The sequence below is a fragment of the Cinclus cinclus genome, chromosome 3 (assembly GCF_963662255.1).
Source record: "Cinclus cinclus chromosome 3, bCinCin1.1, whole genome shotgun sequence".
NCBI classification, from domain to species: domain Eukaryota; kingdom Metazoa; phylum Chordata; class Aves; order Passeriformes; family Cinclidae; genus Cinclus; species Cinclus cinclus.
Window position 1 is genome coordinate 106044431 of NC_085048.1, and position 24983 is coordinate 106069413.

General features: G+C 47.7%; 2 protein-coding genes across 2 annotated transcripts in view; one reads left to right on the top strand and one right to left on the bottom strand.

Moving 5' to 3' along the window:
• The first annotated feature begins 203 nt into the window (after nt 1–203).
• On the top strand, nt 204–9202 carry LAMP5 (lysosomal associated membrane protein family member 5). The gene is made up of 6 exons (XM_062489438.1): nt 204–243; nt 492–664; nt 871–1002; nt 1082–1187; nt 2637–2825; nt 9024–9202. Exons 1-6 carry the CDS (start codon nt 204–206, stop codon nt 9200–9202), a joined length of 819 nt encoding a protein of 272 aa, XP_062345422.1.
• A 4621-nt stretch (nt 9203–13823) lies between these two features.
• Nucleotides 13824–24983, bottom strand: part of PAK5 (p21 (RAC1) activated kinase 5) — a 36839-nt gene continuing 25679 nt past the window's right edge. Inside the window, exons 3-8 of the mRNA XM_062489437.1 lie at nt 23839–24330; nt 21315–21448; nt 19383–19509; nt 16739–16864; nt 14574–14708; nt 13824–13979 (exon numbers count right to left, since the gene is read on the bottom strand). Of these exons, the coding sequence (XP_062345421.1) occupies nt 13824–13979; nt 14574–14708; nt 16739–16864; nt 19383–19509; nt 21315–21448; nt 23839–24330 (1170 nt within the window). The remainder of the gene's footprint in view (nt 13980–14573; nt 14709–16738; nt 16865–19382; nt 19510–21314; nt 21449–23838; nt 24331–24983) is intronic.

A 24983-nucleotide genomic window follows, 5' to 3' on the forward strand; every position in this document is an offset into this window, starting at 1 on the left:
TTCCCCGTCCCTCCTCCCCGCCGTTCCGCAGCAGAGTGCTTTTGCAGCCTGTGCGGCTCCTAAGAAAGGAGGTGTGCCGCCTTTTTTTTTTTTTTTTTTCCCCCTCCTTTTTATTTTCAATTTTTTTTTTCCTTTTCTCCGGAGCGGACCTCTTGGAGGAAGAGCTGCAGCAGCTGCGGCCACGCCGGGACCGAGCAGGGAGGATGGCCGGGGGGCTTCTCCCGGGGCTGCTTTTCATCTTGCGTGAGTATCTGGTTGGGGAGTCACGGACAGAGAGCCCTGTCGCGACGAGGCAGTCGCTGGCGCTGACACGGCACCGGTCCCGCATCACCGCCACCGGCTGCCACATCTCCTCCACCCGCTTTGTCGCGACAGGGACGCCCCGTCGCGATAGAGTAGCTTGGTCCAGCGGGCTCGGGGGTGGTGAGGGGGTTGTTAAGGTGAGCGGCAGAGCTCGGGGCTGCCGGCGCTCAGCCCCACTGTGCCCCCAGACGCCGCGGCTCGCCTGGCTGCCGAACAAGAAGTTGAAAACCTCTCCGGGCTCTCCCCTAACCCCGAGAAGGACATCTTCGTGGTGCGGGAAAATCGGACGACGTGTCTCATGGCCGAATTCGCCGCCAAGTTCATCGTCCCCTACGATGTGTGGGCCAGCAATTATGTGGATGTGAGTGGGGGCCGGGGGTAGCCCGGTGGGTCCGGGGCTGAAGCAGGACCGGGGATGGCAGGGGGCACACACACGTACACACCTGCCGGTACTTTCGGAAAGTCCTTTATCCCCTCCGAGGATTTTCAGCGGGGGCAGCGGGGAGCCCCGTGTGTGCCCGGGGGGACTCGGGGGTTGCCCCGCTGAGCCCCGCTCCCCGCTTGCAGCTGATCACGGAGCAAGCCGATATCCCGCTGCCGCGGGGCGCCGAGATGAAGGGCAAGTGCGGCACGAACGAGTCGGAGCTGGAGCTCTCCTGGCTGGACCAAGCATACACCCTCAAACTCTCCTTCCTGAAGGTACGGGCTCCCCGCACGCCGGGAGCTGGGGCGGGGGCGCGGCAGCTCCGCGGGGTCCTGACCGGCCCTGTCTCGGCAGGAAGGGCACAATACGTCCAGGGGGACGGAGGCGTCCTGGAGGCTCAGCCGGATCCAGTTCACCTACGACAGCTCCGAGCGCACCTACTTCAAGGATGCTGTCAGCCGTAAGCGCCCGGGCTCGGGTTTAAGGCAGATCCCGGCGGGCAGGCGAGAACGGGGCCGGGCTGGGAGGGGAGCGCCCCGCGGGCTACTCGCTAAATGTAGCTTATGGGAAAAAGGAAACCCCAAACCCTCCCGACAAAGCCGGGACCAGCTACCGCGTTTAAACCGCATATTGTATTTCTTCCTGGGTTTTTTGTTGGTATTTTTTTGGTTTTTTGTTTTGTTTTGTTTTCTTTGTTTTTCACTTGTTTTTAGTCACCGGGGTTGCCGTGGGAGGAGAGCCCAGCTCTGCCCGTTTGCTGCGCTGCCCGGGTTGTCCTGTGGGACCCAGGGCCGAGGGGGTGGGGCAGGGAGCCGCCTGGGCTGGAAAAGCTTGTCTCCTTTCCTGTGGGGAAATTTTTTTGAGGTTAATCCTGATGATGGTTGAATAGGTGTGAAAGCAGCAGTTTCCCAAAATAACTGAGATTGACGTTAGTATCATACCCCTATGCACCTCTGCACCCAGCAGCCTCCTCTTTTCTCACTGGGTTTCCTTTCTCTTGGCTTTCTTTTATTTTTTATTTCATTTTGGCTCAGAAATGTGTTGTCTTGAATTGAAAAATTAAGTATTGTCATTTGTAAATCGTCCTCCCTCAGGATTTTTTTCCAGCTCCAGTGAATAGGGTGTTTAGAGTTGTTGCTATAAGACATGCTGGTTTGGGGGCTGTTTTTCCTGGTGTTCACTGCTTGAGTCCCCAAAACACGGAGCTGGCTGTGCCTCATCAGCCCCTGCCCGTTCAAAGCCCTGATTACCTTTTTGAGCTGCTGGAGGGGAACAAAGAGCTGCAGAAGAGCAGGAGGTGGAAGATATCCCTCATTCCACCCGGCTCAGCCGCATTTGGCCTTTGCTTGCGAAACAAGCTTGGTGCAACGGGAAAATATTTTCTCATAATTTATACTTAGGTGAAAAGGTCACGTTGTAGTTTCAGGAAGGGCTTTATGGCCTCTCTTGTTTTGTGGTGTGACTGCTCCTTCCCACCTGGATTCGGAGCCCATCTGCTGCCACAGAAATGGTTGTTTCCCAAATGTAGGGAGTACAACCACAGTCCTGGGCTGAACCCTGAGTCTCTATGAATGAGAACCGTATCTATGATTTTGTGGACTCTAGGCACTGTGACAGGAATGAAGTTGGTGGCAGGAGAACCAGCTCTGCCCTTTGTGGCGCAGTTCTGTGCGCTGGAGCCGCGTGTTCCCGCTTGCAGGAGACAGTCCCGGTGTGGGAGCTGCCCTTGCTGTGTGGGGTGTCACACAAAGCAGGGTCTCACCCTGGGAGGACATTCCAGGAGCAGCAGGGCCGCTGCTGCCGCATTGCGCCCCGGCCGCGTCGCCCGCAGGTTCGGTTCATTGCCTTGGTTTGTGAAGGGCCCTTGGTCCTGGGGCCAGGGCCTGACCTGCGTGTGTCCCCTGGCCAGCCGGGAAGTACACGGCCAGCTCGCATCGGCTCTCGGCCCTGGTGACGCCCGCTGGACGCTCCTACGAGTGCCAGGCACAGCAGACCATCTCCCTCATCTCCAGCGACCATCAGAAGTCTGTGCAGCTCCTGCTGTCCGAAGTGCGGCTCCAGCCCTTCGACATCCCCGCGGATTTCGTCTTCAGTGAAGGTAAGAAGCAGGCAAAGGCGTGTCCGCATCCCCGAGGTGCTGATGCTGCCATGACCTTTGGGGATGTTGCAATGTACTGAAGGAATTTGGGTCCCACCTTTTCCAGAGCAATCTTTCCCTCCCTGCAGCCTGTTACCGGTGCTCCCTGCAGTCCCTTCAACCCATTCCTTGCCTCTGTGGTCCCCCAAAAGGCTTTACAAACTCAGCCCAGATGCCAAAACATGGACTATCATTGTTTGTACATTGGCTTCTGTAAGGACTTGTAGAGTCAGATTGCCAACAAGCCCCAGTGCAGCATCTCTGGGGAGCCCTGCAAGGTTCAGGTGTCTCCCCTGTAGCACAAAAATGCTCCAGCACAGCCCCAGGGGTTTCTTAGGGCTTCTGCACCCTGAGGAAGCTTGGGGCTGCAGCGGTAGGAGACACTGGGGGTGCAAGTTCCTATCTTCAGTTTGATTAATGCTCATTGTAAGGGTGAAGGAAGAATAATGGACTTCAGTGAGGCTCTTACAGCACCAAACAACTGGGATGCTGTTCCCCTTCTGGCATTCTTTAATATCTATAGTGGATAAAAGAAAATCTGAGTTAAAATATGCAGTTTGTAACAAAGGGTTGCACCGGAGTCTGCAGCAACGCTGCTGTGGGACAGGATTTCTGCAGTTTTAGTTTCCTTTATCCCAAGGAACCCATGGTGCTCCTCCTCCCTGGCTCCCCCTTGGCTTTCCCATCAGGCTGAATAAGGCAGTGTAATCATACTCACCTGGATTAGGTAAGAGCAGTCCCATTTCATAGTGCTGCCTTAGCACTAAAATGAGTTGAACCTTTTGTTGTAAGTAGCTGCAAATGAAATGTGTAATAACCAACTCTTTTAATAATGAGTTAGAAAATGGTGGTATTCAAGCCTAGCATTAAAAACCTGACGCTTTATTATTTTGCATGTGGGAAATTTCTTGGAACACCACAAATGCTCAGCACTGACTGCAGAGCTGAGTAGTTGCACTCACAACTTGCATCCTCTCACCGATGTAGTAAATTCGTGCTGTTGCATGTGCTGGCTCTGGCAGAGCTCTGCCTGGCTGAATTACTCATGGCAAGAGCAGAATATTACTGAGTAGGTTTTATCTGTGGGCGGGGCTTTTTTTTTTTTTTTTAATCCAAGTACTACCACATTTTTCTTAGATCTACAGGGAGAAAAAGGTAGAACTTAATAGTTTGTTATATATTTTTTTTTCTTGTTTTGTTTTTTTGTTGGCATAGCTTTACCCTCTCTTTCCTCCTGTGGATCCAGGATTCCTGATCTCAGGGTTGGGCTGGGGAGACCTTGGAGGTTGAGAACCTCAGGGTGTTTAAAATATGCAAGTTTGTGTCTCTGTGATACCAAACTTGTGAAGTCCAAGGGCTCCCAGTTAAAACAACCAAACTTGGGGTTCATTGCCAAAGGAATCTACCTTCTGTTTTCATGATACACTCATTCCTCTCAGGCAGAAAATTTGTTTCTGTTTTGTTTTTTGTTTTGTTACTGTAGTTTGGTGGGGCTTTTTTCTCCAGCACACAAAGAGGTGATGTTGGTTTAGCAATCTTTAAACACACAGAGGGAATTCCTCCTCCAGAGGACTGCATGACTCCTCTCTTTGTCAAGATCAATGGGGTTTTCTGTTGTTGCTCTCCTTATTCAATGACACTCCTTTTTGCTGAATTCCACTGGAAGTTAACCAGCAGAGAGCACCTGGAGAGGGTGGTCAGAGGTCCTGGGAGGTGATTTATCAAGGGAGCTCCAGCCAGGGCTCTGCTGCTCTCCCAGCAGCACGTTCCCACTGGCCGAGCTCGTCCTCGGCACACGCGTGGCAGAACAGGATCCTTTGTGGGGTCTGAGAATCACAGCCAATCTCAGATTACAGTAATTAGCCTTCTCCTTTTTGCTTCATTAATTTCCCATTAGGTGAAATGCCTATTAATTATGAACAAGCTACAAAACATTTTAAAGTATTTTAGAGTAGAGAAAGAGACTTGCTAGTGCAGAAGAATCGCCAAGATGCAGGAGGGTTGGGGCCCTTTATTTCCCCACAAAGAAATGGGGGAAAGGTTTCTTCATTAGTCCTGATGCTGTCCTTGCAGGGGTAGGTTAAAAAGCTTGTAGGGAATGATTGGATTGTTTCTGTTTTTTTTTTTTTTTTTTTTTTTTTTTTTTTTTTTTTTTTGTTTGGTTTTTTTTTTTTTTTTTTGTTGTTCGTTTGGTTTTTTTGAATGCTTAAATTCAAATTAATGTGCTAGAGGTCTTTTTGTTGTTCTTGTTGTTGTTTTTCTAAATTTTTTTAGATGCCGCTTCCAACTTTCACAAATCCACATTTATTTATTTATATTTTTATTTTTCAATACAGAAGCAGCAGATTTTTTTTTTATTATTCAGAGTTTACTAATTATTTTTTTTAAATAGGGGAAGTGCATATACATTTTTCAGCTTAGAAGATGGGTAAAATGAGAGCTGGATCAAGATGATGTGAGAAGATTTAAACTGATGAAAACTGTCAGCTCTTTTGATTTTTATATCTAAAAAATTGAATATAAAGCAATATGATGAAAAATATTAATACAAAGGGATAAAACAGCTGAGAATTAGGGGCTGGGATCCTGGGGTGGCTCAGAGGGAGCTGAGACCTCCCATTTGAGGGCCACATTTTCTCAAAGGTCTTTTCACCAAGGTATGCAGACACTTTATAAAAAGCACCTGGTTTTTCTTTTTTTAAATTAATTTTAGCTGCCCATCTCAAAAATCTTGCCCTGCCAGACACAGCTGGGCTGTTTTTCCATCCCTTTGGACGATCCCTGTGCTGATGCTCAGGCTCGTGCTCGTACCTGCAGGAGGGTGCTGTGCATTTTGCTGGGTTTTTTGCCGTGCTTGCTCTGCAGAAGGATTCTGGAAGAGGAAAATGGGCTCTTAGGTGGTTTCACAGCCTGGTACTGGAATTGGACGAGCACTCACCATAGAAACCGTGGCAGTACGTGAGCCTGGGAGGAGGCACAGCACAAAGGAACAGTGAGGAATGCACCTAAACACCTCCTTCGTATCCGTCTGGAGTGGGTGTTCCACGGGGCAGGGACTGGAGGTGACACCACCCTGGCAAAGGGGTGACCCTGCAGTGTTTGGGACGCAGCAAAGCTCCCAGCATTGCCTGAGGTTTCTCTTTCTTTCCAGGGATCTTTTTGCTTCCCTGTAGTGAGGGTGAACCCCAGTAATCTGGGAAATGCTGAGGTCCCTGCAACCTGGAGTGAAATACTGGGGGAAAATTGACAGAAGGGCTGTTTTCCTGCAGGGTCATTAATTTTGAAATCATAGCTGTTACCAGTCCAGTGGTTCTTCATTTGTCAAGCATCAACCTACCAATACTTGAGGGAGTTGAATGTCCAAATCTGTCTGCCATGGACTTTGTGCAAACCCTTCTTCCCTCCTGTTGCCCCTCTGCCTCTTCCAGTGCTGATGGAGCAGGAATGATACCTGCTGCCTGCCTGCCTCCCTGTTCTGTTGTGGACCTCAGTGCCTTTGCTTTGAATTCTTGGGAGTGAAAAATGCTGCATAAATGTTAAAATACATTGTTATAAATGTAGAAGTATTTTTATTTGTCATAAAATGGAGAGGTTCAACATTAATATAATGTTAAAATAGAGAATTCATCCTCCTAGTAGTCAGCACACAGAGAGCCTCACTTCTGCTGATATGTTTGTCCTTAGCACTTTCCAGTGCCTCCATGCTGGGTCCCCCCATTCTCCCTACAGTCTCCAAGGAGCCTAGGATTTGGTGGTCTGCTCCAAAAGAAGAAAATGAATGTTTCTGATGAGGAGAAGGTGGGGGTAGGGTAGCAGCAGCTGCTCTGCCTGGGGAGGTGCAGTGGGTCCAGCTGGGTTTGGGGATGTGCTGCTAGAGACTGACAGCTCTGCCTTTTTTTTCCCCCCCTTCCTGTTGGCTTTATATATGTATGTTTATTTTATTTTAATCCTCTTAAAAATGTGTGTCAGGTCAGGATAAAGAACTCTCTTCCTTGGTTGCTTGCAGGAGTTTACACCTTTTTGAGTTGTGACACAGACACTTAAACACGGTCGTGGCTTTCTGTGGACCATGGATCTCTGGCCACATCCTCTGGTGTGTTTTGTGCCCTGCAGCCAGTTTGCTTTTGAAAAATTTGGTGGAATTCAGATTATCCAAGTGGGTGCTTTAGAACTGGGTCTGTTTTCTGCACTGATGCTTTTAGCTTTGCCTTCTCTACTGGCTGCAGCCGCACACATCCAGCCCATTCTGCAAATGCTGGAGAATTCTTGTTTAGGGAAAGGTGCAAGGAAAACCTGGTGTGTTTGAGACCAGGGGAATCCTCTCAGATGGGTTTCCAGCAGCTTTCTTTCCATTTTCTCTAGGGTTTAAGCTAAGCCAAAAAAAAAAATATTTCCAAGCAAAAAATGTGTGTCCAGCCACAGTGATCTGCTCATTGGCACCTCAGCACACCCTGTCTGCAGCCATGTGGGGGGTGCACAGGAGCTTGGATCCTTCCCATGGGACCAGTGCTGCTTTGTGGTTGTGGGGAGAGGGGTCAGAGCAGCCCTGGCCCCACAGCTCTGCCCCATGAATGGCTTTTCCTGCAGTCAGCTCAGCCTGGGAGTCCCTGTGAATTGCTCAGGCCTTAGCATCCTAAACTGGGAACAATTCCACAGAGCACTAGAAAACAAATTTTGGAAGCTAAGTAATAATCAGGATTTTTTTCCCCCATTCTCCACTACAAACAAACAAAACCCCTGCATTGCAGCAATTGCTGAATTGCCTGTACCACAGTCCTGGTGATTAATCACTCCTCTGGTGAAACAGTGAGCAACTGGAACTGAAAAGGACGTTCTTCTGTGTTAGACTACATTTCACTTTTTTTTTTAGCTTTTTTTTTTTTTTTGTTTCACCTCATTTACAGCTTGAAATGTTTCCTGATGGCATCGCTGGGAGGAGGCTGCACTCCAGGATGCTGTGAAGCTCCTGGAGGTGCTGGCACTGCTGGAGATGGGTCCCTGCTGTCACCTCCTGCCTGGGGGTCTCTGGGTTTTTCCTGCTCTTTGCCACATGCTGTTAGATTTGTGCAGCATTTGCTCTTTGTGGTTATTGAAGATCTCTGCAATCAGCTGCCTGGGAAACCCATCTGGACAGTCTTTAGTAAGGGGAAGAATTTGTGGTGCCTTTTGTATTTGCTCATCTAACACACAGCCTTTCTATTTTCACCTTTTTATTTTTTTCCTTGAAGTTGTCATTGTTTTCAGCACACTCATAACACAATGAAGAACTTGAACCAGAGAATTGTCCTTCCTGTATCACCTACCTGTTCCCCACCCTGCTCCCAGACCTGGCATTTTTCTTCTTTTTAGCCTGGCAGCCCCATCTCAGCAGCATGGGTGCTCTGCGCGTCCATCAGCATGGAGAAGCAACAATCCTGCAGGGGAGAAAAGTGTATCACGATCCTGTCACTCAGGCCAGCAATAGACTCTGGAAGTGTAAGGGAGCTGAGCCAGGATTACCTGCATATCATGTTTCCTGACCTTAGTGGCCTTTCCAAGCTCAATAGAAAATATTTTCCCATTGTATCAGTATTTTCTAGTGGTTTATTAGGCTGTGGCAGAGACTCATCAGCCGGAGACAAAAACACCGTCAGGGCTCATGTTGCTTCTGCTTCTCCTTTGCCGTATCTGATGGACAACTTGGGGAGCTCTTTGACACAGACACCCACGTGTGTGCTCTGCCAGGGCTGGTGCCGTGGCTGTGGGGAACTCATGGAGAGGGGGCAGCAATGCTGTTGGGCCTCTGCCAGTCTTGCAGATAGAGGGGGGATGATGGGCGGGGTGAGTCTGGGGCAGAATTAAAGACTTGCTGATGCTAAGGCCTCTCAAACTGAGTAAACAAAGCAGCTCTTCAGTCACTCTGAAAACTCGGGCTTTGACTGCCCCGTTCCCAGCAAGGCCATCCATGTGTGGCAGAGAGGGCTGAGTTTATGGGCATAAAAGTGTTTTTCCAGTGTGTGGGCTGGTTTGATAGACTCAGCCCATCCCTGCGCTGTGACTGATTTCACTTTGCTCCGAAGCAATCTATTTTCTCCCCGGGGCTCCGTCGTGAACGGGGAGCCCCCTCAGCTCAGCAGCGTCTCAGTCACGTCCTTCTTTCCCCTCTTTCTTCCCCTACAGAACACAAGTGCCCGGTGGACCAGAGGGAGCAGCTGGAAGAAACCTTGCCCCTGATCCTGGGGTTGATCCTGGGGCTGGTTATCGTGATCACCCTCGGCATTTACCACATCCACCACAAGCTGACAGCCAGCCAGGTGCAGATCCCTCGGGACAGATCTCAGTACAAGCACATGGGATAGGGAGCAGCACTGAGGAACCCGAGCATTTGTCAGGTAGAAAAAGCAAAAGCACTTTTTTCTGTGGGCGAGGAAAGGTTCTGGGGGCGCAAGGGGTGGTATTCACAGCACCTAATCCCGAGTATTTCATGGAGACAGGCTAAGGCTTGGCTTTAACATTCTGTAAGGAGGCTCGGTGTCTGAGGTGTCTGTAGGTGGTTTGAATACCTTCTTTAAGCAGCTGGGCTGATCATCTGGAAACAGAAATGCTTCACATGTTGGAGTTTCACACTGGGAATTTACAATTAGCTTTCTTGTTTTATTAATTATTTTCCCTTTTTCCCATCTCAAGTGATTCTTACCTCCCCCTGCATCACCTTTGGAGGATTCAGCCCTCCGCATTTATGTCCACGCAGGAAGCAGGGCTGGGAGGCAGAGCCATTGCACAGGGTTCATTCAGGCCCTCTGAATGAAGGAACTCAAAACACATTCTGAAGTTTGCACTCATGTTAAGAAAAGCATGGAGGCAAATGCAGGTGTGCTTTGGGGGAAAAATAAAGTTCAAGGACAGTAACTCCAGTGGAGCAGATCACAGCTGTGGAGCTGACCTCACACTTGAGACTGAGTGAAGAAAGTTTGTTTTTGCTTCTTGAGCCACATCTGAATTAAACTTCAAAAAAAAAAAAAGAAAAAAAGTATTGATACACAAGATATAAAGTGCCGTGCTACTGCAAGTCAACTGAGAAATGCTTCTGGCTGAGCATCCTGCACGTATTGTGATTGTGGTTGAGATGTTACATTGCTACCTGCAACTGGTAATTTTCACACCCAAAAAAAAAAAAAAGAAAAAAGAAAACAGTAATGTTAAAGTTACTATGCAGATTATTCAGGTATAATCTAATGTAACAGAAAAAAATATAAGGGAACCCTTGAAATCTATCCTTAAATGTAGATGATTTTTAAAATTAATTAAAACATGTACATATATAATGCTTGATTTGCTGTCTTAGTGTGAAATGATGTAATGCTTTGTATCACTCCATGATACCAATGGAATTGGAACACAAATACATCATCTGAGTGGATGTCACGTGTAGGATTTATTGCAGCAGTAGTTTTGCTGCAAATGGCTTGGTGAAGACGTGGTGGTTCAGTGTTCTGTGATTTGTTGGTTGTCCCTAATATTTTTCTATCTCTTGGGTGTTTTTCCTGTGTTGTGTGGGCAGTGATGTGTTTTATTCCAGTACTGTCCAGTCCCCACTGAATCCTTTGACTCCCCTTGGCTCTGGTGTAACCTCAGGAGTTAGTCCAGGCCTTGTGTTAGTTTAGGGCATGGAAAACACTTCATTCTTCTTAAACTGCCTTAATTCAAACAGAGGCTCGATTGTTTTCTTTCACCTTAAAACTCAAAGAAAAACGGTAATTTCAATGTTGAAAAAAGGCAAGAGAAGAAACTTAACTGTTCTTCAATGCTGTAGTCTCCCCTGAAATTTATGGGTTTTTTGATGGAGGTGGATGCAGCCTAAGCCTTCCTGTAGTCCTGCCTTATTCCTGGTCTCATTCCTATGCTATGCTCAGCTTTCTGTTTTCTCATCTGGATGCAAAAGGCAAAATTATGGCACTAATGATGACTGTGGCTTTAAATTGTGGCCCTTTTCCTTTAGAACTCCAGTGAAAGGGTCCTGGGTGAGCTTTTGACTGATCAAGTGCCACGGCCTACAATAAGCTGATAATTAAAAAAGAAAAGGTTCTTTCAGAGGCGGTTAGAAAAAGCCAGAGGTAGCAGGAGGGTGAATAAAAGGATTAAAGGTTCATCATTAATAGAGAGGAGCTTTGTCCTGCCTCACCCTTGTCTGCCCTGGGGCCAGAAAGGTTCTTCCAGCCAGCTCCCATCAGCTGGGCACATCTGCCACTGTGACATCCCAAAGAATAATGAAGTACAAAAAGGAAGCCAAGAGCTGGGGTGCAGGTGCCAGAGGAGGCCCTCCACAGCCATTTGTCTCCTGGATAGGCTGTTCTGGCACGGGGGCTGCAGGAAAGATGGAAGAAGTTGCACCCAACTGGAGCCATCCTCATCACTCAGAGGACATTCCCCCCTGGCTGGCTTTTCCTCCCTTGGAAGAGGGGGAAGTTCAGAGGCTTCCCATGCAGCTGCTGAAGGCAGTAGGAAGTGGGGCATGGCTGAGCCTGGTGCAGGAGAGGCAGGGCTGGGGACACTAGCCCCAGGCTGTGCCTTGCCCAAGGAAAGCTGCTGGTGGGTTTTAGGCCACCAGCCTGGGTGTGGCTTCTCCTGCTGCACCACCCGAGCAAGACCTGCCTGCTGTACCAGGGAGATGCTCTCAAACATCTGTGTGGAGTTAAGATGGAGAAATGGCTGATTTTATGGTGGCCTCTGTGAAGGGTTTTCAATCCGTCCTGCCCTGATCCTGTCGGGGCACTCACAGGGAATGTCCCTCCCTGCCTGATCCCAGAGCACTGAGGCAGGGGCAATGTATGTGTATTGTACACATGTCTATCTTTATATATGTATAAAAACACTTTTTTTTGTTTTTTTTTTTTTTTGTTATCTGGTCTAGTACAGGGGAGCTGAGTCAAATGTATAAAGTAGAAATAAGGTATGGGGAAAGAAAAACCCACACTGAAACTTAGAAGTGTTTATTAATTAATTTATTTAACTTGCATGTGCATTTGTCTCACCAGTAGCTGGTGTTCACAAAAAAACCCCTTTGAAATCGACAAAACTCTCAGTAAACTTGATGAACACTGTTTAAAGTATCTAATAATAAGAAAGTTGCAGAAAATTCTTCACTTGTACAGCCTAAAATGTGCTGAATATTGAAGAAAAAAGTCCCACCCACCCCTTTTTTTTATTCAAAGATGGTTAAAAAAGGTAATTTTGTGGCGAGTATTAAGTTGTGCCGTTGCCTGGACTGGTGCAGCCTGGTTTCCTGAGTTGTCAAGACTACAAAAGAGAGCCCTGGGAGGCTGGGGGTGCTCCCAGCTGGGTGGGCTCCAGGAGCTGGAGGGCGGCAGGAGCCAAACACATTTTCTTCAGTGTCTTCTTCAAATGTGCAAACAGGGGTAGGGAGAGAGAGCAGTGGGGATAAGACACTGATGTAAGAACATCTATTCCATGTTCCAGATCATCCTTATCTCCTTTTTTCTTTTTTTAAATTGCTTCTCTCCCTCCAAATATTCTCTAAGGGCAGAACTAAAGGAGCTTCTTTACTATTGGCAACTCTTTTTCTCCCAGAGGAAGATCTTTAAACAACAGCTCCTACCAGGTTTAGATGTTTGGTTATAATTTACTACAATAAATAACAATTTATTAACTATGAAATTCCATTATAAGAAAGAAACTGTGTTTTCACAAAGTTGGCTTTGTGGTTCTTAAAGATACCATAAAATGAGGTCAGTAAGAAAAAAAAACAAACTTGAAAAACATGGCTTTTGTATTATACATAATTAAAAACAACTAATTGTTAATAAATAAAATTAATTATGAAGCACTTCTAAAAATTTAAAGGCAAATCTATTTAAGCCTACAGTTAACATGCAAAGTCATCCAACAAATAACACAAAATTGTACCGCAGTAGTCAACTGTTGCATCAACATTCAAAAAGGTCTAGACAGCAGCATGACGTCTCCTCTACGGCAAACGCCTGGCAGCGCATCCCATCTCATCCCCTCTCATCCCACGGCTCTGCCTGACTTCTGGGGATCCCTCTGGGGTGGGAGGAGGAGCTTCTGCCCTCCCTCTCCACTACCAGAGTGTGACAGAAAGCGTGGAGGCTTCTGTGTGACAGAACTGGCCTTGTGGTGGCATAAAAAATGAGGGATGAGCCCAGTCTGGGAGGCCCCTTGGGCCAAGGCTGGGAGGGGGAAAAGGGACACCCCGACCACGGCTGGCCCTCAGCAGAGCTGGAGCTGCCACTGTCACCAAGTGCCCCAAGCCAGGTGCTCCTGCCAGCGTCAGCTGTCCTCAGCTCTTCCAGCTGCCAGGAGAGGAGGACGAGCCCCCTCCTCATCCCATGGGAAATCTACAAAACCTTACAACTTCCTAAAGGTGGTTGTGGTTTCTTTTTTTTCTTTTCCCTCTTGTTTTCAAACGGGTTAAAGTAGGAAACTTCATGTTCTCGAATTCTCACTAAGTTACACTTATAACTTCAACTAACACAACAGTTACATGACAAAGTACTGCAAGTTATCAAAACGTACTGTACAGAAAATTACAAACTTGTTGCAAAATACATTGCGCTGCTCTGACCGAGATAAAAAGTGCTTTGCTTTGTCAGAAAAGTGTTCTTCTAAAACAGAAGTGCTGTAGCCTGCAGTAAAGTTCAGGTGTTTCGCTCTGGCTGTGCTCTCCTCTGCTAAATTACCTTTCAGTTGTTGGCATTTGGTGCCTTCTGTCCGGATGGCCCAGCAGACAACAGTGTTGGGAGCATCAAAACCTGGCGAAGCGTGGCTGGGATCGCTCCCTGGCACAGTGGGAGCACAGAGAGCACTGCCTGGCCTTTGGGGTTGTCTATACACCACAGTGTTTCCACAGGGCTGCTTTCCTTCACAAGGCTCTCCTCTTCCCTGCCTGCGGATCCCACATGCCGTAAGCCAGGCTCTGCACTGACCTCTTCCCGAAAAGCTTCAGCGATGCCTGTGCTGCCTCATGAGGGGCACGATGCAGGAGGGAGGCCCAGCCAGTTTGAGAAAGGGGTGTCTCAGCAGTTCCTGTGCTGTGGCTCTCTGCGAGGGCTCCCGCACCAGCATCGAGTCCAGGAAGCCCCGGAGCACCGAGGAGACCTGGAACACCACACTGGCATTAGGGGTGGACAAAAACACCCACTTCCAGCTATGCTGGCTCTGTGCATGCTGTTTCCTTGGGAAGACAAGGGACACTGATCTTCCCTATTGCAACAGCTGTGCTGAGCTGAAGGGCTGTGGGTCTTTGCTGTGCCACTGATGCTTGAAGTATCTGGGTATCACTGGGGTGCAGAACAGCATTAAGGCAGGCTGAGGGCTCAGGTCTGATGGAAACACCCAAACAGGGAGGTGCCCAAAGGCTTTGGCACCTCACACGGATGTACCAACCCACCCACAGCAGGGCCGATGAGCTGAGCTGCTCTGGTCCTCGGGCAGGGTGGGAAGCACAGGGAGCATGAGGCTGTGCCCAGCTCCCTTTGCCTTCACTGGCTGCAAAAGCAATGCCAGGCTCAGGCACAGACAAGGCTGTGACTGGACTTTGGCCTCACTTCTACCCGACAGGAGTCCTGTGTAGGACCCACTGCTCAAGGTGGCCCCTTAGAGATATAAGTTATAGCTGGGCATGCAGGGGTGTGCCTAGAGCATTACTGAAGTTGGGGCTGTGCAAAGCTCTGACCCCAAGGGAAGGCTGACCTTGTGCACATCCTTCACGCGGGGTGGGAGGTTGTCCCGGATGCGGCGCATGGCCTGCAGCGGCGGCTCGTTGAAGTACGGGGGTTCCCCATCGATCATCTCGATCACCATGATGCCCAGGGACCAGATGTCCACCTGGAACACACACAGGGCTCCTGAGCACTGCTGGCAGTGCAGGGTGGGCACCAGGCTCAGCACTGGGTACTGTACAAACCCCAGAGCTGGCTTATGCAGCTGCCTGCTGCCAGCCCAAGCCAGCAGCCTGGAGAGCCAGCACCATCCATCTTTCTCTTTTAACCAGGCAACTATAGCTTTTCTTCTGAGCAGTGAGTGCCTTGACAAAACAGATTACCGGGGGCTTACAAACCCAGGTCTGTAGCTGGTTTAGGTGCTGCCCACTAGAAGCTCCATGCCTTGGAGAGGCTGTGTTCTGGTGCCCTGCATTCCAGCTGCACTGATTTGCAGCCACTGAATGCCAACCCTAGGCTGGCTCTGCAGCTGCTGGAGAGCAGGGTACACTTCAGCTGCTCTAAAATCACTTACTCTATTTCCCTGAAGCTTAAATGCTACGGAAACTCTATTCAAGACCCCAAGGCAAATGCAAGCACTCACTACACACAGGCATGTTTACAGCCAGCACAGGTAGCACATTATCTAAGACCTTTGGAAAGTGATTCAGCTCCAGCTCAAAAAAAAATTTTTTTTTCTTAGTCCTGGCCTGCTGCAGAGCTGCTCCAGAATCCCAATCCTCTGTTGACTGTAATTCCTATCATTTGCCAGCCCAAATACAACCAGGGCCAGTTCGTTCTGCTTTTGCTCTTTTGCCAACGCTATCCTTTAGCTTTAATCCCTTTTTTTCCCCCCCTTTCCCTTCTGGTGGGGAAACTTAATGCAGCCCAAAGTTCAGTCACTTTATAATCCCTCTAAGCTATTGATGGGCTATTAATAGTTGATGCTATTTTCTCTGGAATGTCTTCTACAACAGCACAGATCCTGGGTGGAGAGCAGTGCCTGCAGGGTGCTCTTACTGTGCTGTGCCAGAGCAGCGTGAGGATGAAGCAGCTCCTGCTCAGCTCATCTCCCCTTCCCTGTGTATATCTGCATTTCTAGATATCTATATTCTCTATCGGTATGTATCTGCATACCTGTGTGTAGACACAGCCGTGTCTCTGGCTCTGTTTGCTGGCAGGGTCGAGCTCTGCAGCTGCTCCTCACTGCGCTCTCCAGCAGCAGCTCTGTCCTGCAGAGGCAGCCGCGTCCCTGCTGGGGAGCTGTGAGTCACGGTCACAGCTGAACGCGGCCCAGGGGATTGCTCTTCCCAGGCTGCCAGGGCAGGAGTGCCGTGACTCACAGCTGCCTAACGGATGGGGTATGGCACCGCAGAGTTGCCGGGTGGGCTTTCCTTGCCCACCTTGCTGGGTTCCTCTGAAGCGTTCCAGTAAAAATGTGTGCATTGCCTTTCGCACAACATCTGGCAGCGCCTGAAACAGCTCCCACGGAAGTGCTTTTCCTACCCCTGTCTCTGAACTGATGACAGCAATTACTGCAGTGATTTGGTCTCCATGTGAAGACCAATCCTGGACAATGCCACCCACCCAGCTGGCACCGGGTTTGGGACCCTGCAGGACCCGTGATCCCACTGGCACTCCTCCAGAGAAGGCAGTGGCAGGCTTTAGCTGGATGAAAGCAGATTGGTCCTGTGCAAATATTGATGGGACTGGGATGTGCAGGAGGATCATGTGAGGTAGCTGCTGGTTTGGCATATGTAGGTATGCACGCCTGTGACTGCAGCTCCAGCCCACAGGCTTGATATTAAAGAGCAGCAAAGGGCCTTTCACAATGTGCAAATGAGGCCAGTTTCCTTCAACACAGCACCCCAAGCCAAAATACATAAAAGCATTACACTTCTAAGACTGCTACATGGAGTTGTTATTTAATAACTTCATTTCGGGGAAATACTTTTAAAATCAGGAACAATGCAGCACTACAGGGCAAACGTAATTTCTGCTATTTAGCATAGCTGTGCAAATGCTTCTGAACTCCACAGCGCTGACAGAGCTCCACAGGTTTGGGATATCCCCTCCAGTAGTGCCTGCTGTACTCACTTGGGTGCTTGGGATAACTCCTCCTGGGATAGTCCCTCTGGCAGTGCCTGCTGTGCTCACCTCAGTGCCGTAAGGCAGGCGGGATATCACCTCTGGTGCCATCCAATACGGTGTCCCAACCAGGGACTTCCTCCTGGGGACCTCCTTTGACACTTGGGCACAGAACCCAAAGTCGGACAGTTTAATCTGTGAAAAGAAGAAGTAAAAGCCCCTCTTTGAATAACAGGACAAACTCCTCTAAGATACACCTGCAGCTGCAGCTGCAGGCACAGGGATGGAACTGCAGCATTTTCCCAGGACAGGACACAACCCAGCTCTGGAGGAGTGTCTGGAGATGGGAGCACAGCCTGGGGAACACACAGCTCATTTGAGTGAAGGGGAGATGTAGGACAGTGGCAATGGTGTTCATTCCTGATATCATCTGTCACAGCCCATTGCCTCTCCACCAGCAAAGGATGTGGAGGTGATAAATGGCTTATAACACTCAAAAATAGAAGGAAAACAAAACTTTCCAAACAGAACCCCTGTGTTTGTAGTTATGCATGTGATATCCAGTAATACACATATTCCAAGTGACACACACCCCTCCTGTGGTTTGTACCAGTTTGTACAATCTCTTGAGTGTGCCAGAAAATGTGGGAAACAAGTGACATTCACCCCATTCCTTTTTGACACCCACAGAAAATAAAACCCCTTCCAATGGTTTGTCAGGCCCAGGACCTCACACCATGGACTATCACTGAAGAAGCTGCCATCTTTACGCAGAAGGAGAGCTAAGCTGGAGAAGGCAGGGAAGGACACAAGACTCCTTGCCAAAGAGTTAACCTGTTTTCTTTGCATGGGAACTCGGGAATTAGTACTGTCCTTGAGTAGCTGTGACAGTGACCTGAAATAGAAATAATGGGATACACAAGCACTCCGGAGAGCAGCTCTTGCTGCATCATGTGCCTGGCTCATACTTTTAAGACAGTTTTTTTTTAACAACAAAAATTATGAAAAATTATCACCTCCCCCTCCCTGTCGCTGTACAATGCCAAGGTGAAAACTCCTCCAACCTCCAACTACAATAAGCTGGTCTGAGGCTTGGTGGCATCACCCCCTTCCAGAAACAGCTTGTTCCTTACAGCTGGATTTTTTTTTTTTTAACCCTCCAAGTACTTATTTGGAGGTCTGGAAGCTCTCAAAGGGATTTTCCTGGACATATTCCTGACCTTCACTGCACAGTTATATGGTGACCCATGTGCAAGGTCCACAGGCTGTGTATCCCATCAAGTGTTCCATGTCTGGAGACACAAAATGAGCCCAAACAGCCCCAGGACAAGTGGAGTGGGAAGCTGCATAAATCCCTGCATTGTGTCAACTTATTGTCAGCAGTCACCTGTTTTCTTTTGGATTCAGTACAGACATTACTTTTTTTTTAAAGTTACGGGCATTATTTTTAACAGAATTATGAAATGATTGTTGGTATTTCTAAAACAAAGCTAATAATAGCCAAGTTCTCCACACTAAATGTGTTTTTCAGTTTACAGGATGAAGAATGGAAGAAATAATGCATATTTTGGAAGCAGAGCCCAATCTTCTTTTGTAGGAGCACAAGGGGTTTTGCATATCTATTGCTCATTCGAGTACATAAAAGACGACGATTTTCTAAAAAAAGATAATTGCACAACACAGCCATGAAGAAATCTGCAATGCAGATAATAAGGACTGGAGTAATGAGTATAATGAGGCACTGTATGCAGACCCTGAGCGCAGATCAGATGTTATTTCAGCAACATGAACTGAAATCACAACTGGAAAACTCCTACACACGTGGGGTTTTCTTTCCTTGACAGGATTAGCAGGAGCAGCCTGGGACTGCAGTAAGAAAATCCCTCTCCCTTGGTGAAGTGGGCATCAGATTAGACAGGTGAGCCTTTGGCTATGGGGTCAGACCAGGCCTGGGAAGCCAAGAGCTTTACTTTTTGAAGGGGAAGGTCTGGATCTGGTTCCAAACCAAAGCTCTTGGGCTCAGTCCAACCCTCCAGGTCTTGCCTTAGACAGGCCTGTAAGGCCAGTGGAGCAACATTTACTTTTTTTGTGTGCAAACTATGTTTTGTTTACTGAGTAAATCGTGCAGCATTCTGTCACCTTCTCCCCTGCTCATTAACAACACAAAGACAGAGCAAGTAACATAAATGGAACTGTGGGACGGGTTTTATCAAGCATCTTGGAAGTGTGAAAGCTACTCTTACCATCTGGGCAGGGTTTCAGCAGTAATGCAGATTATTTCCTATTTGCATAGATTGATGTTGGCCTCCCAGCCGGCTTGGGGAAGCACAGCACATGTACAGAAACTTCTAAGTAAATGATAACTAAGTATAGTAAAAAGGAAGTGTTTTTTGAAAGGCATCAGGACAGGAATGGTGCAGCCCAAAGCGAGGTCTCCCATCACCTGATCATCACCCTTACTTGCTTAGTTTCCTCAGCCACAGCCTTTGAGGCTCCAATCCCTCCCCAGGGACTCTGCCTGAAGCACAGATGCCAATCACCAGTGAGGCCAGGCCTGTGTGTTTTTTGGATTCAGCTCTCTCATAAGTTATTCACACCCTCTAACAAGTTATTTGTGGGTCACACCCCATTCTTCCCCCTGCCTGGATGAGTTGATTTTCCAGGCAGTGTCACTTTGTGCAGGGGTATTGTCCTGGCAGCCCTGGGGGCTCACCCTGCCGTCGCTGGTGAGCAGGATGGAGTCGCTCTTGATGTCACGGTGGATGACGCCCTGGTTGTGCAGGTAGGACAGAGCTCTCAGCACAGACAAACAGACTGTGGCGATCTGCTCCTCGTTCATCCTGCAAGAGCAAGGGGAAAAACAGCTCAGTGCTGAGGAACATGGGGAAAAGGCATGTGGAGAGGCACAGGTTCCCACTCACACCACTGTACAGGAGATCTGTTAGACACTGGCTCTGGGAGGCCAATCTCTGGTCCTATTTCTGACAAAAAAAAAGGGGAATGAGGTGTGGGGATCAGCCCTGAAGAGAGGTCTGGGTTAGTCTCCCTGCAGCACTACAAAAACTGAGCGTGCCATGTGCTGTAGCCTGTTTCCCTCTGAGAAATCACAGCAATGCCTTATTTACAGTAAGCTCACTGCTTACCAAGCAGGCATCACTACTGGGATGGAAATACATGTGGAATAAATACGAGAAAAAAACACCCTTAATTGTGTAGGCAAAACATCAGGCCCTGGGTTGTAGTTCTTTGAGAACACTTTTATGCCTTCTGTAAAAATATTCTGGGTATTTCAGCAGAAAAATAAATAAGGGTCCTCATTACTGTGCACAGCTGAAAAACCCCACTCCGGGGTCATTCTCTCAGCTACAGTGCAATGCCTGGGATGGGCTGTGCACCCTGGTGCCACTGATGTCCCCAGCATCTCTTTTCCAGGAGCAGAAGAATACCTGTGGAGATTTCTGCTTTAATTTGAGTGCCATTTGCAGTATTTTAGCAAAATTTTTGAGGGAAGATCATGCAGTGTAAAAACAAACAAACAAAAACAAAAAACAAACAAAAAAAACCACAAAAAGCACCAACAACAAAAAAACAGAATTAAAAACAACACCCAGAAGATTAAGAAAATATTACTTTGAGTTAAAAAATAGATGACAGTTCTTAAGAAGTGGTGTCCTGGGAACATCTGTTTGCTGCTAAACTTCTGTCAGAAGCATCTAAGATAGAGCTTTTAATGGTTTGGCAAATACTTGCAATGTTGTGATTTATTTCAGCACATAAGCTAAGATAACACTAAAAAATAAAACACCTATGTTGTAACTCCTGGTAGGATCTGAGAGCATCATTAAACTAGAAGAGAACACAGTTTTTTAAATGTATAATTCCTTGCTTTTGTTCTTGCTCCCCTAAATACTTTCCCACTGGTTTGGTGTGGAAATTTTAATTTTCTTTTGTTCAAGAGGAAGAAATTAAATAAAGAATCCCTCTTCCCTATCTCAATTTATCCAGTTAATCAGAAGCAGATAAGCCAAGAGCAGATGTAAAGAGGGCTGTAAAATCTAATGTCTCCCCTCAGAAGAGGCAGAGCAATTCCATACACTGCAGCTCTTGTGCTGGCTAATTTCCTACTTTAAAGGTGTGATATTAACTGCAATATGGGAATGTGCTCCATCATAAGCACAAATATTCTGATACAAAAATACTTTTCCCCTTATGTTTTAGGCTTGGTTTGCAGATAACCTTTGTGAAGAGAAATTACCCTTAGAACAGATGTGGTTATGACAGTAGACCCAGAAATACAGATCACCAAACAGGGAAAATAACAATTTTTTTCTTTTTTGCCATTTTAGGAAGTAATGGATAAAATTTGTGCTGCTGCTAAACTAATTCCTAAAGTGTTAGCAAATCCCCATCTACTAGCAGGCCCTCTCGAGTATTTTTTTCCCTTTGATTTAGCAAATTCTGGCGTTCACAGGAGTTCATCTGCAATTCCAGCTCATTGATGATGCTAAAGCCAGCATGCTATGTACGTTTAATTATATGTAGATATAAAATACACGGATATATATTCCCCATGTATATTGCATGTATATTTTGTGCATTTTCTGTTTTCCTCTCAGTGTTTTGTACACAAACCCCCCCAGCCCACCTGGTGTGAGTGACGATGTCTGTCAGAGCGCCGCCCTCCAGGAACTCCATCACGACCCAGAGCTCATCCCCGACCAGGTAACTGTTGTACATGTCCACCACGTTCTCGTGGTGGTAATCCCTCATGATCACAACCTGCAGAGGCACAAAGGGATGAGCTGGAAATGCCACAAGCTTTATCTGATACTTGTTTTGACCTTCTTTTTCACTGGTGCTGAGGGAAGGTTCTGCGATGAATCACATCCTCCCTAATCTTTATGCCAGTGCATAAACAAAATCAATATATTTACATAAAAATATCAGTCATCACAAATGCATCAGGAGGAAGAAAGACTCTCTAGGTGATAAACAGTAGATAATTGTTTTATTACAGTCAGCAGGAACAGGACTGTTTATTTAATTGTTTTTTTATTGCCAATTGCTTTCAGTACAACAGGATTTTTTTTTACCTGATAAATAGCTCAGCACATCAGAGTCATTTTTATCACACAGTAAATGATACTTTGCACAGATTTTCAACAGAATTGTGGAGTTAAGGCCCCAGAAAACTCACTCAAAGAGATTTTTAAAAGGCTTACTGGTTTTTGTGTACTCTGGATTTAGACACATGGGAGAAATACCAACAGGTAATTCTCAAGAGGTCAAACAACAAAAAACTTTACCGGGAACTTAAAAATCAGAGAACTTTGGTAAAAGGTTTTGTGTAACACTGAATCCATGTAAAACACTTCTCAAAGCCCATTCTACTTGGCAAACTCTAAGCTTTTAATTCAATTTTAAGTTCAATTTTAAGTTACTCAAAACTTCTGAGAAGAGGAAATTAGAAGAAGGAGAGAGAGAAAAAGATAGAAAATACATAGAAAGGGACACATACAGCCACCAACCACTGGGTTCCAGGACAGATCAGAAAGTCCAAGAAAAAGTGGGGTCAAAACAAGCTTGCCTCATGTTTGGCTTAAATACCCCTTGGCCTTCCTGGGCCCTTCCCCTGGGTGGGACTTGCAGTCACTTGACCACTCTGGGCTGGACTGGGGCTCCATGGGAAGGTGTGAAGCCTTGTCCCCAGTGTGCCAGGGACTGGTATACCATGCCAGGCTGGGATACTGGCCCTTAGAGGCGCGTGGAGCAGGGCACTGCCTTGTCAGGGTAAGGCCAGACCTGCCCCTTCCCCTGCACAAATGCACCCCAAAATCTCTGGAGACACCAGTCTCTGCAGTCTCTCACTGCCTGTGATACAGGGGATGACTCAAACCCCACAAGCTGGGCACCACAGTAAGGGCAGCCCAGCCAAGACAGTGTCCATGACCACAGGGTACTGAGGGGTGTTAGAATTGCAACCAGGAGAGAGAACAGCCAGGCAAGGCTTCATCACAGACAGAGGGATTTCATCACTAATGACAAGAGATTTTCAGAGGACACGAGTGACTGGAGCATGTCAGGGAAGCAGCTTGGTCCTGCTCAGCATGTAGGGCCCGCTTCAAGATGTTACTGTTCAAGAGATGCTCTGTTAGAGCCACCACAGCCTCCAGCAGAGGCAAAGCCAAGCCCAAATAACCAGGACAGTCTTGCAGTGGATAAAGAAGAACCAGGTAAAGTTTGTTGTTCAATATTGTAATTAAAAAATGTGAAGTTTTTAAAAGGTTTAAAGGAATCAATCTCTCATGTGCCAAGGGAAGACACACTTACACTGTATAGGAAACACAAGTTAGAATTAAAAGGTTCATTCTCACAGGAGATTTCCTTGGGATCCTATAGTGTTTTTGGTATTGCTCAGGATGTTTACAAGTGATCTTAAAAAGGGAGCAGTGAACACACCCCACCAGATGCTTTGAGGGAGTAAGAAGTTAAAAAAAGGAGAAACTCTTCAAGTTGCAGAAGGTACTCTCAAGCCCCAAACAAACTGGGAGAAAAAAATGGCAAATGAAAACCAGTGTTCTGAAATTTAAAATCATATACATGGGGAAAAGAGTCTCCCATAAGCAGCTGTGGGCTTTGAACTGGCTGCAACCACTCAGGAAAGGAGATGTGGGAATTAACACAGACAGTTCCATAAAAAAGGGACTGCCAGCTTTTAGCTTAGTAACCATCAAGAAAGCAAAGGGAGTGTTGATGGTTAGGAGAGGAAGGAGGGAGGAAACAAAAAGCATGTGTCTGCCAGAAACACAGCACTCGCGGTCTGGAGTGGTCTGGTTAGTTTGGATCCTCCCTCTTGGAAGAATAGACTGTGTCAGGAGACAGAGGGAAAAAGGCAGCTGGGCTATGTCTGAGCACCTGATACACCGCATGGACCAGCTGATACATTTCTTAGCTGTTTCCTGTGACAGCATTACAGGTTTCAAGCCAGGAGAAGAAACAGCTCACTTGAAACTGGTATGGCTATACAATATTTATACAAGCACAGATGTGTGTGGGACTCATCACCTCTTTCAGAAAGATTCATTTGCCTCTTGATGGTGGCATTTGGCCCATGTTTGCTGTTGAACTTACTGCCTAAAAAAACTGAGGCACCACCCAAAGCCACGTACCTCGTTGAAGAGCAGCTCCCTTCTCTGCTGTTTCCTGAGGTCCATTTTCTTCACAGCCACCTGCTTCCCCGTGTGCTTCTCGGTGGCGATGCACACGATGCCCGTGGAGCCCTCCCCAATCTTAATGAAGTTGTCCAAGTACTCCCGGGGGTCTCCGGGGCTGACCACGAGCTGCAGGGCAGCTCGGAACTGTTCGTGGGACACCCTGGAGGGCTGCTGGTCCGAGGAGGAGCCCCAGCTGGGGGGAGGATAAGCACTTGACGTGATACTTGGGGAGCTGGGGTAGGAGGCGGTGGAAATGTAGGGAGAGCCGGGCTGGAGAGGCGGCTGGTGATAGTGGGGTGCTTTGTGGTAGACCAGAGGGTACTGGTAGCTGCTGCTGGAGTAGCTGACTTTGCTCTGACTCTGAGGTAGCTTGACTGGGCCCCGGGGGTAGGTGTCCGACCCAGAGAGCGGTGGGCTGACGACCAGCTGTGCTCGGTCATAATCCACCTGCAACACAAATGTGGAAAGTGAGGCTGAGGGAACAGCACCTTTCTCCCTGCCCCTCCACTCAGTGGTTTCCAGCAGCCCTGGAGGTCCCAGCAGAGCTGGCACACCATGCTCCCACACCGTACCCGTTCTGCTCAGCATGGCACTGCTGCCCCAGTCTGGGCAGGGATTTTCAGACCCCTGAGGGCTGCAGTGCCCTCAGCACATGAGGCCGGGCAGGTCCAGGATGTCTTCTGTGTATCTCAGCTCCATTCTTCTGTGCAGGTACCCGTTTGTACATTCAACAGTCTTTGCTGTTGTAATCACAAAATGGCCTGGCTTGGAAGCGACCCATGCTCAAAAAAAGTGTATTTGCTCTGCATCCGCAGTGCCCTGCAGGCTCCCTGGGCCATTTCCTCCAAGAATCCATCTTTCTCATATCCAGCCAAAATTTACCCTCTGGCAAATTCCAATTTGTGTTTTACCAGTACCTGGATTAAGATTCTCAGCTCTTAGCCTTTTCTTATGTTTTTCTCCAGCAGTTTAGGGATAACCCAACTTCTCATTGTGGACGTGGTGGTACCCTAAAATCCCTGTCTTCTCCTGTCTTGCCATGCTACCAGCTGTTGTTTGAGTGACTGCTTGAGACTGTTTGAGTGAACGTGAGTTCAATG